The sequence below is a fragment of the Schistocerca americana genome, chromosome 2 (assembly GCF_021461395.2).
Source record: "Schistocerca americana isolate TAMUIC-IGC-003095 chromosome 2, iqSchAmer2.1, whole genome shotgun sequence".
NCBI lineage: Eukaryota > Metazoa > Arthropoda > Insecta > Orthoptera > Acrididae > Schistocerca > Schistocerca americana.
In genome coordinates this window covers 135,243,875-135,260,404 of record NC_060120.1, presented here as the reverse complement: position 1 = coordinate 135,260,404, position 16,530 = coordinate 135,243,875, and the positions used below count along the sequence as shown (strand labels likewise).

Sequence of the window (16,530 nt, the reverse complement as noted above, 5' to 3'; positions counted from 1 at the left end):
GTCAACAATACTATTCCAGTATCTGGAGGTGGACGACAGAGTTTCTGAGTCGTTATATTCCATCGGGCAACCGGTAACAGGACAATATTCTGCAACGGTAGGTTTGCTCGTCTGTTGTGTGACTGTTATGCTGGATACACAAGTTCTCCATGGCCTACGTACCCTGACCATTGTATGACATGCTACAACTGCAAGAAATACGTATGACATCCGCCTTACGCAAACCAAGATCATTCCTCACTAGAATTGGGTTCTATCAAAATTACGGTTCGGTAGTTTTGGTATACTGCATAAATGATGTTCATATAGTGGGATTATCAGTAGTGCTGGTGGCATTGCTAGCAGAAAAACCATAAATGATTGCGGAAGAGAGAAACTGGGAACCAACGACTTCTCGTTTTTGATTTGCTTGTACGTTTAACAATTAATTATAACCGGATATTACTAAGCGTTTGTCCATTATGTATTTTACATATTTACAGAATATAAATTGCATTTTATAAGTAATAAAATTTATATTTTCACATAGGAGAAGGTGTAATTAGATGAATGACGTACACTAACTTCACTTAACGAAGGTTTATTCAGCACTTGCACGTACAAGACCGCGGAGCAAACTGCCTCCGGCAAGAACACATGCGATATATATATAGTTATAGAGCATTCCAGTACAATCATTCTTGACATTTGTTGATACTTCTAGAATGTACACGAACCGAATATAGAAATTAAAATTTTACGGTATTGAACTGACGACCCTCCATGCAACAGTCTAGTATCATAACCACTACACCACGGTGACTGTGCTACCCAGCTTCTTCTGCGACAATATATATATATATAATGGTTATGTAATTATTGTTATTATTTTGTTTTCAATAGGAAATTTTTACGATGAACAAGGGTGAGAGTTTCCTGTTATTATTGATAAGTACGAAAGTTGTTTCTGAATAACAGAAACATATTTTGTATACGTTGGAAGAAGTATTGAAGCGATGTTTCATGTAATTTTGTTTTGCGTTCTTTTTATTTAAACTTGTTGTTACGTAAATTGTGTTTTCTTGCGTTGTATGATAAATCTGTATTGTTTCCTTTATTTACACTAGAACATCCCTCTGTTTTCCGTTACAAAACAACAGTTTCAGAATAAAACGTGAATTAACTGATGAACATTTCAGTTTTGCAGTTAATTTCGTTTGTTTTTAAATAACAGGCACGATGATTATTGTGTGGAACAAAAAAAGTTCCGTAAGTTGTCCGGCGCTTTATATATCCTCAGTTTGTAGACAATTCACTGCCTCCTGTTTTTAGGGCAATGTACTGAGAGAGTGATGGCATGCGTAAAGGTTCTGAATGGTTCAAATGGCTCTGAGCACTATGGGACTTAACAGCTGAGGTCAACAGTCACCTAGACCTTAGAACTACTTAAACCTAACTAACCTAAGGACATCACACACATCCATGCCCGAGGCAGGATTCGAACCTGCGACCGTAGCGGTCGCGCGGTTCCAGACTGAAGCGTCTAGAGTCGCTCGTCCACACCGACAGGCACATGCGTAAGAGAGCAATCGTTATGAGGTAACGTCAGATAGGTACGCAATAGACTTAAGGTAAAGGTAGCGTGCGTACGACATTAACAAAGCTCCAGAATGAGATTTTCACTCTGCAGCGGAGTGTGCGCTGATATGAAACTTCCTGGCAGATTAAAACTGTGTGCCGGACCGAGACTCGAACTCGGGACTTTTGCCTTTCACGGCCAAGTGCTCTACCAACTGAGCTACCGAAGCACGACTCAGGCCCGGTACTCACAGCCTTACTTCTGCCAGTACCTCGTCTCCTACCTTCCAAACTTTACAGAAGCTCTCCTGCGAACCTTGCAGAACTAGCACTCCTGAAACAAAGGATATTCCGGAGACATGGCTTAGCCACAGCCTGGGGGACGTTTCCAGAATGAGATTTTCACTCTGCAGCGGAGTGTGCGCTGATATGAAACTTCCTGGCGGATTGGAAGTGTGTGCCGGAGCGAGACTCTAACTCGGGACCTTTGCCTTTCGCGGGCAAGTGCTCTACCAACAGAGCTACCCAAGCACGACTCACGTCCCGTCCTCACAGCTTCACTTCAGCCAGTACCTCATCTCCTACCTTCCAAACTTTACAGAAGCTCTCCTGTTCGCAGGAGCTGTGAGGACGGGGCGTGAGTCGTGCTTGGGTAGCTCTGTTGGTAGAGCACTTGCCCGCGAAAGGCAAAGGTCCCGAGTTCGAGTCTCGGTCCGGCACACAGTTTTAATCCGGCAGGAAGTTTCATTAACAAAGCTACTGGGAAAACTACCGTAGCGTACGGTTATATTAATGGTCTACAGTAGGCCACTGTGGTTATGCAACTTCGTTCCTTATGCTATATGCAGTAGTCAAAACTGCCGTACACTTCTGTACCACGTTACAGTATGGCGTGCTACGGAATAGTGCCCTGTGGATTTCAGTGCGTACACAGACTGCAGGCAGAGAACTGCAGACAGAACAAAAACTTAAATAACTTGCTTGGTTTGTTCGATGTGACAGTCGAAACATAGTTACTACACGACGTACAGCGGCGTGTTGACAGACGACTTACCAGCCGAGCGAGGTAGCGCTGTCGTTAGCAGATTGGAGTCGCATTCGGGAGGACGACGGTTCAAACACGCGCCCGATCTTCGTGATTTAGGCTTTCCGTGATTTTCCTAAACCACTTCAGCCTGATGCCTGAACGGTTCCTTTAAAAAGGACACGGCCGATTGCCTTCCACATCCTTCCCTAATCCAAGCTTCATCTCTAATGACCTCGTTGGCGACCGAACGTTAAACACTAATCTCTTCCTCCTCGTCCGCAGCTCGTGGTCTCGCGGCCGCGTTCTCGTTCCCGAGCACGGGATCCCGGGTTCGATTCCCGGCGGGGTCAGGGATTTCCACCTGCCTCGAGATGACTGGGTGTTTGTGTTGTCCTCTTCATTTCATCATCATTCATGCAAATGGCAAGATTGAACTGGGAAAAGGTTAGGAATTTGTACGGGCGCTGATAAACGCGCAGCTGAGCGCCCCAAAATCCAAACATCATCATCACATCATCCTCCTCCTCCTTAGGACTCACCAGGTAGAATAGTGGTGAGTAGACTCCGAAGGCAGCGACGGCGGCGGCCAGCATGAGCAGCTGCACGGCGCGGATGCGCAGCGGCGTCAGGTCGAAGAAGGGCTGCTTGGGCTGGCGGTGTTGTGGCGTCTTCTTCAGCTTGACCTTCTTGCGCTGGTTCTTCAGGTGCTGGATGGCGCGCCGCTGCGGGTGGTACATGGACGCCGAGCGGTACAGCATGCCCAGGAAGAAGGCGGCGCACAGCAGCACCGTGACGGCCTGCAGTCCCAGGCGCCAGCCCCACTGCCTGCCGGAAGACCACCGCTCACTCAGCTGTCCCGCCAGAGGGTGCCCACTGATTACTGGCAAAACTCAATGTTCTAGTTATAACACTGCAACATGGTGCCTAAAAATATAACTTTATTTATTTTGCAATCCTTGCACAGGGCGGAGATCACCGAAGTTAAGCGCTGTCGGGCGTGGTCGGCACTTGTCAAGAATACCATCTTACGACCGGGAGAGCGGTGTGCTGACCCCATGCCCCTCCCATCCTCATTCTCCTCCGAGGATGACACGGCGGTCGGATGGTCCCGGTTGGCCACTTGTGGCCTGAAGACGGAAAGAGAGTGCACAGGGCGGAACAAATAAAAGTGGCCTGGACGAGTGGATACGATTGGACGCGAACGTACCGTGTGATCAAAAAGTGAGCATAAATTTGAAAACTTAATAAACCACGGAATAATGTAGACAGAGAGGTAAAAATTGACATACATGCTTGGAATGACATGGGGTTTTATTAGAACCGAAGATCTCTTGCACGCATCGTTTGGTGATGATCGTGTGCTCAGCCGCCTCTTTCGTCATGCTTGGCCTCCCATGTCCCCAGACCTCAGTCCGTGCGATTATTGGCTTTGGGGTTACCTGAAGTCGCGAATGTATCGTGATCGACCGACATCTCTAGGGATGCTTAAAGACAACATCCGACACCAGTGCCTCACCATAACTCCGGACATACCTTACAGTGCTGTTTGCAACATTATTCTTCGACTATAGCTATTCTTGAGGAAAGATGGTGGGCATATTGAGCATTTCCTGTAAAGAACATCGTCTTTGCTTTGTCTTACTTTGTTATGCTAATTTTTACTATTCTGATCAGATGAAGCGCCATCTGTCGGACTTTTTTGAACGTTTGTATTTTTTTGGTTGTAATAAAACCCTATGTCATTCCAAGCATGTGTGTCCATTTGTACCTCTCTATCTACATTATTCCGTAATTTATTCAGTTTTCAAATTTATACTGACGTTTTGGTCACCCTGTATATAGGCTATATAACGAGACCCCATAACGCACACAGCACGGGTACGTCCGACACCTGAGCCACACCAATTCAGAGCATAATGCGGTCTGTCTCAGCATGAATGGAGCAGTGCAAAGGCGACGATGGTACTCAATGTGCAGCAGGTGTTCATTATGAAAAGTGTAGTGACAACAAAGACGTGGAAATGGTGTGGTCAGTTGTTTACTGAGAAGTTTAATGGTGTCAAAGAACCCTGCAGGACAATGCGGATGAGACTGCAGCAAGCAGTCCAGCTTCGATCCGCCTTCAGCAACATGCTGACCAGGGCCCAAAAGGGGAGACATGAATGGTGGTTACCTTCAACGTCTGTTATATCAGGTTAGTGCTGTATTTCCTTTCCCCTGCTACGAATCTTTTTATCTTGGAACTAGGTTCCCTGAGCCACTTTTATTTGTTCTGCCCTGTGTTATGAGGTGCTTATAATGAAAGTGCAGCTGCTCACAGAAATTCAGTGTGGGCTGTAACTCTCGTATGGCTGCGAAACATGGTAGATATGCTAATGTGTTAACGAGGAACCGACCTACGCTAGAAGAAAATTAGTTCCAATTTTGGCCACCTGGTGCAAATCTGGCGCTGTACGCCATCTCGTCGACGTCTACGGTGTTCATATTAAAGAAACGGCGTAATTGGCGGATGCCTTTGTCACTTGTTTGACATTTTCTGCCTACATCCTATTCTTAACCCATTACATACGGAATTATTTCTATACGTTTTCCTTGCATTGGCGCTGCCAGATATGAACCTGGTTGTCAAAATTGGAACTAATTTTTCCCAATGTAAGTTGCATTAACGCATCATAATATCTATGAAGTTTTGCTGTACTTTAATTACAATCACCCAGCATTTTTTACCACCTGGCTACCCGTTCGGTCTAACACACTGCTTCCTGGGCGCCAAGGCGTGCCGGTCCCCGGCACGAATCCGCTTGGCGGTTTAGTGTCGAGGCCCGGTGTGCCGTCCAGCCTGTGTATGGCTTTTAACGCAGTTTTCTATCTACCTCGGCGAATGCGGGTTGGTTCCCCTTATAGGTTCAAATGGCTCTGAGCACTATGGGACGCAACTTCTGAGGTCATTAGTCCCCTAGAACTTAGAACTAGTTAAACCTAACTAACCTAAGGACATCACACACATCCATGCCCGAGGCAGGATTCGAACCTGCGACCGTAGCGGTCTCGCGGTTCCAGACTGCAGCGCCTAGAACCGCACGGCCACTTCGGCCGGCGTTCCCCTCATTCCACCTCGGTTCTACTAGGTCGGCGATTGCTGCGCCAACACTATCTCCAGGTACGCGTACACCGTAATTACTCTACCACGCAAACATTGAGGTTACATTCATCTGGTGTGAGACGTTCCCAGGGGGGGTCCACTGGGAGGTGAACCGCACAATAACCCTAGGTTCGGTGTGAGGGGGTGGTGGGGTGGGTGGACTGATGTGGCCTGTTATGGGGTTGTGAACCATTGAAGGCTACAGCGGGACAAAGCCTCTTTGTTGTTTCTAGGTCCCCGGTTTAATACACAATACACATACCCAGTATTTTTCTGAATATAAACATATCTTATTACTTCCTTGGTAATGATCATTAACTGATGTACGATAACGTGTAATTCTGAAAATATATTAGAAAACAGTATTGTAAAATAATGTAGCAGCAACGCTGGTACAGTCAGGGACCTCGCACTATGGACAGTCAAAATACATTATTGGGAACAGTGCTTGATCGAGCACTGATTAACAGTATGGCACTAACATCGTTGAGGAACGTGCGTGCATAGGTAAGAAGGAGAGCTGTTAGTGAACACTGATCGAGCGTGGACGAATACCGCTAGCGTAAGTAGTGAAGTGCAGTGTCACATGTGGTATCCAAAGTGAAGGAAGATACTGTTTATTTTTAATGAGCGACCATATATCTGGGTCACACTTCGTAGTTTAATCAAGAAGGGTTGCCACATGAAATATTGGAAGAAGAGTACTGTGTGGCCACTCATTTCCGAAGGAACTATGCATCATAATTCGGAATAACAAAATGGTTCAAATGGCTCTAAGCACTATGGGACTTAACATCTGATGTCATCAGTCCACTAGACTTGCAACTACTTAAACCTAACTAACCTAAGGACATCACACACATCCATGCCCGAGGCCGGATTCGAACCTGCGACCGTAGCAGCAGCGCTGCTCCGGATTGAGGCACCTAGAACCACTCGGTCACAGCGGCGGCCGGCCTCGGAAAAACACTTGCACAGCAATATCGACAATGGGCAAGAAAGTTAAATTTCACCCCTGTAAGGTAATATACATTATGGATGTACGAATACAGGTTGTATACATCTGGTTGACGACACACAGAAGTTTGCGTCTGGACGTGAATCGTATTCGGATAGCCAAATAGTAAGGCGAAGGTTCGAGATAAGCGGGAAATCTGGGTTCAAGAGTCCCGACCCGGCACAAATTTTCACTGTCGTCGTTCCATTATACAGCTTATGGTTGTCCATATTCGCAGCTGCGAATATATTTCATATACTGTGAATAAACTTCAACTCTTCGAGAACCTACTCCGTCATTTAAAAAAGGAACGCATTTATTGGCAGCCTGATCTCTTTACCAACGTTAACTCAACATTTCGTCTTAGTCTACAGTCTGCCGTAGCAGGACTGCAGCTGAACCTAATGAATCGAAATACTTCGCTGGCGAAGTGTGTGTCCCAAATCGACTACAGCTGGAATTGCGTTAAGCTATTTAGAGCAAGACTGGAATATGAAACTCCAAAATATGTGGCAATAACAACAACATGTAGAAGAACGAAATATACAGTATCACTGGTCTAAGCAGAACATCAGACGGTAGTACGCTCTAACACTCTCAGAAGCCCTATAGCCCTCAGAAAGTTCCATTTTGAACAAAAAGTAACTTTTTCAGAAATTTGTCTACGAGGGAAGGTTATTTGGGAATATCTTGACATCGATAGAAGGGCTGGGATAGTATAGGAAACAAACCGTAAAGATCCCAAGTACATTGCAAATGTAGCAAACAAGGTTTCTAAGAGACTTACAACGTTTCACCAAGGAATCTACAGGACTATCGATATGACATATCTGGCAGAAGGATTAAGGCACTGTTTTAACCCTTTCACCACTATATATATATATATATATATATATATATATATATATATATATATATATATATATATATATATATACCACGTAATTCTGCAAAAATCGCCTCCGGTTAACATATATATATATATATATATGATAACCGGAGGCGATTTTTGCAGAATTATGTGGTCATTGTTGGAATAGCAGGAATTACCGAACGGTTTATTGAGTCCAGAATGATATTTTCACTCTCCAACGGAGTGTGCGCTGATAAGAAACTTCCTGGAAGATTAAAACTGTGTGGCGGACCGAGATTCGAACTCGGTACCTTCGCATTTCGTGGGCAAGTGCTCTACCAACTGATCTACACAAGCACGACTCACGCCCCGTCCTCACAGCTTTATTTCTCACAGCTTTATTTCTACCATTACCTCGTCTTCTACCTTCCAAACTTTACAGAAGCTCTCCTGCGAACCTTGCAGAATTAGCACTCCTGAAAGGAAGATTGTTGCGGAGACATGGCTTAGCCACAGCCTGGGGGATTTTTTCAGAATGATATTTTCACTCTGCAGTGGAGTGTGTGCTGATATGAAACTTCTTTCTTTCAGGAGTGCTACTTCTGCAATGTTCGCAAGAGAGCTTCTGTAAAGTTTGGAAGGTAGGAGACGATGTACTGGCAGAAGTAAAGCTGTGAGGACGGGGCGTGGGTCGTGCTTGGGTAGTTCAGTTGGTAGAGCACTTCCCCGCGAAAGACAAAGGTCTCGAGTTCGGGTCTCGGTCCGGCACACGGCTTGTTGATAGCTAAATTCTACTTAATGGTCATTTCTATCGTAACATTACCTAGTTTGTGTGCTGTGCTTTCCGTGTTATCGAATAAAATGACACGAAGATGGCGTCCGGTTACAGAAGTTCAGCTGCTGTGTCTTCTAAGTCAAATTTACGAGGACTTCTTCATACCGAATCCAGCACATTATGATTGGACAGATAGTGATGCCGATAAGCCTGTAAGTGAATTGGTCATTAGAAATATTCAAAACATTAGTGAACCAGAAAACTCTTAACCAGTAAATGCATATCCAGATTTTGATCTTGCTATAGCATCCTCCTCCGATTCCGAAGAAGAACTAGAGCATATGCCTGACAAATCTGCTACAATACACAAAACAGATGATTTTAGATGAAGACTCTCATTTGGACCGCAAACTCTATAATTTCCATAACAGTCAAATGGTTCAAATGGCTCTGAGCACTATCGGACTTAACTTCTGAGGTCATCAGTCCCCTAGAACTTAGAACTACTTAAACCTAACTAATCTAAGAACATCACACACATCCATGCCCGAGGCAGGATTCGAACCTGCGACTGTACCGGTCGTGAGGTTCCAGACTATAGCGCCTAGAACCGCTCGGCCACCCCGGCCAGCCCATAACAGTCACTCCGATTGCGAAATTATCAATTAAGACGATTCAACTGCTTTATTTGACTGTTTAACACGAGCACTGATCGGGTTTACTGTTTCATTGCCGTAAATTTTCTGATGACTCATGCGAGAAATATGAAATAACACTTATTCGGCCAACAATCAATCACTGTCTACTCCAGTGTTTGTGCGGGTCATGACCAAAAGTAGGTATGTTCTGTTACTAAGGATATTACAGTTCGTTGATAACAGTGAAGATCCTGGAGATAACAAAATCTGGAAAATTGTGGAGCAGCTAAGAAAAGTATTTCCAGATGACTTCTCTTCTTTTAAAATATGTGCATTGACGTAAGATTAGTTCTCTAGAAAGGTCATGTTTTCTTCAAACAGTACAGTCCATCCAAACGCTGTAAATTTGACGTAAACTGATTTTGAGTTGTGTGATTGTGAAACTGGATGTGTTCTGGACTTATTTATGAGGCTGCAGCAACGGGCGTAAAGAAAGAGAAACTGATTTTAGTGTCAATGTTAGAACGCCTGTAATTATTATTCTTACCTTTCAAGAATGCTACCTTGGTAAAGGTCAGGCAGTGTACGTTGACGACTGGTACACTAGCTCGGTGTTATTTTCTTATTTGTACTACAAAGCGACTAATGCTTGTGGAAGTGTAAGGAAAATCGTAAAGGCAAGCCTGCTTTATTACAAAAAAAAAAAAAAAAAAAAAAAAAAAAAAAAAAAAAAAAAAGACTTACAATAGGTGAGATCCATTTTATACCAAGAGATAAATTTCTTCCTCTCAAGTGGCAGGACAAGCAGGAAGTGAGGATGCTTTCAACTCTTGACCAAAGCGAAATTATAGGGAGTGAATGATTTGACAGAAGTACAAATGAAGCAAAAAGTAAATCTGCTTCCATCGTAAGTTACACTGAAAATATGTGGGCCATCGACAGCAGCAACATGATACTATGTTCAGTAAAATGTGTACGAAAAACTATCAAATGGCATGAAAAGTACTTTTTCATTTTGGATCTGTCTTTGCTGAAGGCGTGTGCGTTATATAAAACTCTAAGAGGAAGAAATATTTCAATGTCTGCTTTTCAGTGGGCTCTCGTCAAGGAAACCCTAGAGATTCACCACCGATCGTAAACAGAGGGTCGCCATGGAAGGAAATCGGCTGGTGCTGATAATCCCTTACGCCTGAACTACCGCCACCTTATCTCGTTAATCCTAGGAACATCAAAGAGGAAGACCGCGCAGATAAGAGGTGTGTTGTATATGCAGAATAAGCCAAATCAAGTGACACTAAATACACGTGTATATAATGTATTGCACATTTATTTTTGAAATTTTATTTCGAAAGATATCACACTCTGGCGTTTTACTAATGTATTAATTTGTCTATAGCCGGCCGCGGTGGTCTAGCGGATCTAGGCGCTCAGTCCGGAACCGCGCGACTGCTACGGTCGCAGGTTCGAATCCTGCCTCGGGCATGGATGTGTGTGATGTCCTTAGGTTAGTTAGGTTTAAGTAGTTCTAAGTTCTAGGGGACTGATGACCACAGATGTTAAGCCCCACAGTGCTCAGAGCCATTTGAACCAATTTCTCTATTGTTTCTCCTAATAATGCAACTTCTTGAAAAAAGTATTTCTCTATAAATGCTTAAAAAAGGAACAATTTAACATGGTAATACTGTATTTTGGGTCATAATTTTCTCTCAATAATAACGAAAGACTGCTAGATTTATACATATACGTACCACTTGAAACTTATGCACGCATCGCAAGTGGCCAAATGGTCAAAATGGTTCAAATGGCTCTAAGCACTATGGAACTTAACATCTGAGGTCATCAGTCCCCTAGACATAGAAACTACTTAAGCCTAACGAACCTAGGGACATCACACACATCCATGCCCGAGACAGGATTCGAACCTGCGACCGTAGCAGCAGCGTGGTTTTGGACTGAAGCACCTAGAATCACTCGGCCACAACAGCCGGCAGTAAATGGTCAATGAAATAGTTAACATATGAGGCTTAAGAGATGATATCATAGGATATTCAACGTCAACCACAAAAAATGTTCGAAAACTCTTCAAAGTCACTGGAGTTTTCACGACAAACCGCCCCGTAAGAAGAGAACGTCTGGTAAACATGACAGGAAGGCACTCCGCGGCTGAAACAAGCAAGACAACTAGGCTAATATCCAGGCCAAACACTGTGGTCACACAGTGACTGGTACATATTTCACATCATTAGTAGTTAAGTAAACACTGATGTACATTATGTGCAGTTCGAAGTTGTATTTTAAATTTGCATGAAAAATGTTGTTATTTATTACTTTCAGTCAATTTGTATGTAATATATCAGGCTGTTTCATTCAGCTGCAGAGATGAGTCTTCGTGGCAGAGAATTATGACACCGATTTTCCGTAAATTAAGTCCAGTGTGAGAGATCGCAGCAGCGCCGACTTAATTGCAATGGAACTGAAATTCCTGCCGGAGTTTCCGTACCATGTACAATTGGAACATACGTCTTCATGCAGCTTCAGTAATTATTATCAAGCATGGAGGTTAACATTCAGCGAAGGAATAGATTTTCCTTAGCTGAATACAGAAGTAGTTTTGGAAGTGACTTAGGGCTCGCAGAGAACTCAGAGATTTTATGCTGCCGTAAGATGTCAGAGGCTTCACAAATAGGTCAGCGTAAGTCTTCCTTTAATTAAATTAAATAGTATCAACGGTTTGCGCATCCGTGGTTGATACCACCTGAAGGGGGACAAAAACAAGGGAAAATTTTACATTAACGTGGAAGTCTATCAATCTGCATATGCTGCACAGACAGTACATGACGTTTAATGTTCAACAGCTATCAGGAGTTGTTTTAGCTCGTGACGTAAGGGACTCGATAATGGATCCTTGAGGGCAGTTCAATCAGTTGAGAAAACGGAGAAAAATGAGGAATGGGAGAAATGATTTCCAGTAGTTTCCTTAGGCAAAATTACGGTCGTCCGGTTCTGTCGTAGTTCATTTTATGTGGAGAGATTTAAGGTGAAGATGTGTATTGTTATTAACATTTTTACATCTACATCTGCATCTTAGTGATACTCTGCTATTCACAATAAAGTGCCTGGTAGAGAGTTCAATGAACCATCTTCATGCTGTCTCTCTACCGTTCCATTCTCGAACGGCACGCGGGAAAAACGAGCACTTAAATTCTAATTTTGGAACGGGAGGGCTGTGGTGAATGATCGGTGACAGCCTAATCATAATGGGCAATAAAAAAATTTCCGCTCGAAGCCCGTACAGTAAAGCATCGGTATGCCAATCAGGCAAAATCTCCGTAAGCATAGAGCCAGTCATTCGTGACCTACTGCGCGAAGAAATTCGCATCTGCCTGCTGCACATCATCGTCCTAAAGGAATCGCCGACCGTTCAAGGCGTTTTCTATGGGACCCAAGGCGTGATAATCGCATGGGGAGAGATCATGATTATAGGGCGGATCCTCTGGTGTCTGCTACTTGAGTTGGCGTAGCTCCAGCGTTACGACATTTGCGATATGGAGACGTGCGTTGTCATGAACCAGTAGCACCCCTTGTCGCAGTTTCCCCAGAGGTTTCGTCTTATGGCTGCTTGTTTACCCGCGGCAGAGTCGCGCTGAATTGCGTATAAGCTGCAGCACCGCCCTCAAACGGGGAAGTTTTGACAGCCAATTATACATAGTAGGGCTATTAGACACCTTGCAAACGTGCTACTTCATCAGACCGACCAGGTAAATTAGTTGAGGTGGAAATAAGCCACATTGTTTCTAAGAAAACTAATATGCTACTAATTTTGTATGGGTGTCGCAACATCCCAGTAATCATCCACGTACGTTTTTCCCGCTCTAACCAGAATGTTTCTAGAAATCAGTCGGGATGTCAAGTAGGGATTATTAATGATCAATATTTTCTGATACAGTAACTAAATCTTAAAGTTTATCTGACTGCAGTCATTCACAGGCGTCACACCGCTTGTGTAGGATCTGTGAATAGATCAAATTCAGGCTAGTAACCTTTATCTAAATAATGTCACTATAAGTGTGGGAAGTTTCCAGGTGTAAAAAATGTTTCCTCTACACACCGTACTATTACTACGCCACTGCTTGAACTTTTTAAAAGACGGTCATGGCAATGTAGACGAAAAATTACAAATAATTTTAACGTTGCAAATTATTGGCTATCTCTTTTGTAGCACTATTCCTACTAAGTACGAGCAATGGGGTGACACAATTACCGGAATAAATCAAATGAAGGAATGAAACATATTTCTCCAGCTGAGCTGTGTCTTCCATTGGTGTCTGTGTCACTGCTGGTATTCTAACTCGTGGTTGTTCAGTGATACCTCTCGTTCATTCATTACAGAGGTCTCTCTCTTATTTCTTACCTGTTCCCATTGCTTTCCAATTAATAAGTACACATAACGTTGCACATTATTCTTTCCGAAGAATTTCGTCGTGTAGAAGAGATAATTATAAAAATGGCTCAAATGGCTCTTAGCACAATGGGACTTAACTTCTGAGGTCATCAGTCCCCTTGAACATAGAACTACTTAAAACTAACTAACCTAAGGACATCACACACATCCATGCCCTAGGCAGGATTCGAACCTGTGACCGTAGCGGTTGCGCGGTTCCAGACTGTAGCGCCTAGAGCCGCTCGGCCACCCCGGCCGGCAGATAATTATACACTAAAAGTTTAGAAACAATATTCTTTTCCTCTATAAAGCAATTGTTTATAAATGTAATCGTTATCAAGGACAAATGACTTCAACACTTCTGGTCGCAGGAATCCGGAAACCTAGAGGTACGAAAAACCAGGAAAATTAAGCATGTCTTCCAAATGTGTACGTACGTGGCGATAAAAGTCTTTGCACAGGTAATGAAATTGACGTAAATTATAGGCCGTTGGTTTGTGGGCGTGCAGATGGCGCCCGATTGCTTCATAATTTTACTCCGTCACATTCAGACCTGGCGAGTTTGGTGCCTACAGAAAAAACGTCCCACGGAACAAGAGTTCGCTGTAACGCTCCTCTATAGCTCGTTTCTGGCCTCGTAATACGGACAGTTATCCTGCTGGAAACGTCGCTGTCGGGGAAGATATCAAACTTGAGAGGTTGCAGGCGGTCTGCAATGATGTTCACGTAGCTCACTGCTGTGACAGTTTCCATGGAAACACAGATAAATGTTACCCACAGCATAATAAAGTCCTTATTAGCCTGCGTCTGTAGCGCGGTGCATCCTTTGAGCAGCCATTCTTCTGGATGAAGATAAAGCATGTGATAAGAATGAAAGGGAAAACAAGTCACGGGTCACTTCCATCAACATCCGCATATGCTATGAAAAGCGGACAGTCCTACGTCAGCACCTGAAAGACATTTCTTTGGTTGACTAGAAGCGTAAATTTCTCAATGTTCTGAAATGCAGTTTGTGTTTTCCTGATCTGGTCACTAAAATTGGTTTGAGATGACTTTTATAGAACAGAATTATTAGACATTATTTCGTTCCTGTGGTTGGTCAAAAGTGTTTTACTGCACTAATCACAATATTCTTTCAATTAAGTTAACATTTTATGGCGTCACAGAAATGCTAAACAATGCTCAAGTCTTATCTGCGTAACAGGAACCAATAGGTGTCAGTCCGAAATAAACAATCAGTTGCCATTCGTTCCCGAGATATCATCCAAGGAGCTTAGGACTTCCTTAGGCGTACCGATTTATCAGTTACGTTATTAGAATGTCCTGGATTAAATTCCAAATGTCTCCACAGCATCTCATCAAGCGAGAACATGTGACATCGCTGATGGTGATTAGTCTGTCGGGTAGGGAAGTTAAACTTGCTAACCTCCTTGGTTCTATTCACGACGAGTAGTCCAAGTGCCGGCATTGGGTTCCACAGTCTCCCTTCACGTTATCCACAACAAAGCAAACGCCACACTACGTTGAGCAAGCAGTCATCACAGTAATCCAAACGACACACATGCACACTTGACACTCTGTACCAGGCTGGAGGAAGGCAGTGGCATAGGACCTCCACTAGGACTACTTCGCCTAGAATGACGTTGCAGCATTTCTGTATCTGGTACCTACGCTCGTTTCCTGAGTATGGGACTACTCTGACTTGATTACACTCTACGTTTGCTTAGTTCGCATATTTTTCAACTTTTACGCAAATGGAGTTTCGGAAAGAGCTGTTGGCCTTGGTCTCTGGCATGAAGTACATGTAACTTAAGCTAATATTTTATCCTGTGACATCTACGAGGGCTGTCCAGAAAGTAAGTTACGATCGGTCGCGAAATGGAAACGACTATGAAAATCCGATAAAGCTTTGCAAAGATGTGTTGGGCAGTGTCTCTAGTATGACTCTAGGTAGAATTATGTCGCTCTTTTCATTCCTGAGCTCTTAGTGAGCGCGTAAAGATGTTATAGAAAATAGTGTCTCCCGCCAAGTACGAGGGCCTTGTGAGAATTTTCCCCTGAAGCTATGCAACCAACATTACATAACTGTCGTGCGGTTTCTTCTTCAAGACAATTCTCAGCCTCATTCTGCAGTGGCATTGAAGATGTTCCTGCATCGTTTCAATTGGAAATGTTTGGTTACCCACAATACAGCCCGTAAATGTCTCCCACTCAGTTTCATCTCTGCTCAAACGAACCGCTGGCTATGAAGACAACATTTTGGCACAGACAACGAGCTTTAGGCCAGCGTAGAGAATTGGCGGAAAGCACTGGCGGCTGCCTTCTATGATGAGGGTATAGGAAAGTTGGTACAATGCTACAACGAATGTCCGAGTCAGAACGGCGACTACGTTGAGAAGTAGCTGAAAGGTGTAGCTAACTGTTACAAATGAAACATTCCTGATTTTCACTGTGATTTTCATTTCGCGATTAATCGTAACTTACTTTCTGGACAGCCCTCGTATTACAATTTCATGTTGACAAGAGCCCCCACCTGTGAGCATTTTATAGTGGCCATTCATTGTGAAGTACAACATTTGTAATCTGGCTGCTATCTAAAGCCTTGCCTTGGGAAAATTCTTGTTTTGTCAATTTTGTTTATGACCAGAGCCGCACTGTTTCATCTAATCTAATGTACCGTCATGTGATGTAATAAGACCCACTGCTTCTAAGAAGATATTTCTTCAAATATCGAAACCTAGGTAAAGGGCTAGTGAATCTTGGTTTGCAAGTGGCTGATGATTTGAACCTCTTCATGCATTGAACTATGGAAAGGCTCATAATTTGAAACCGAGTGAGGTGGTGCATTGGTTAGCTCAATGGACTCTCATTCGAAAGGACGGCGGTTAAAAATCTGCTTCCGGACGTCCTGTTTTAGGTTTTGCGTGATTTCGCTAAGACGCTCTAGGCAAATGTCAGAGTGGTTGCTTTGAAAGGGCACAGCCGATTTCTTTCCCAATTTTTCAGGCAGCCAGAGCCTAGATGTCGACGGGACACTGAACCCTAATCTTCCTTCCTTACTCAATAAGTAGCAAACCTGTAAGATATAGGAGAGGGAAGA

At 43.6% G+C, this 16,530-nt stretch overlaps 1 protein-coding gene across 1 annotated transcript in view; it reads right to left on the bottom strand.

The window, feature by feature from the left end:
- Positions 1-16,530, bottom strand: part of LOC124593825 (monocarboxylate transporter 12-like) — a 602,114-nt gene that overhangs the window by 36,009 nt on the left and 549,575 nt on the right. The window contains exon 5 of the mRNA XM_047132174.1: positions 3,124-3,409. Coding sequence (XP_046988130.1) covers positions 3,124-3,409 — 286 coding nt within the window. The remainder of the gene's footprint in view (positions 1-3,123; positions 3,410-16,530) is intronic.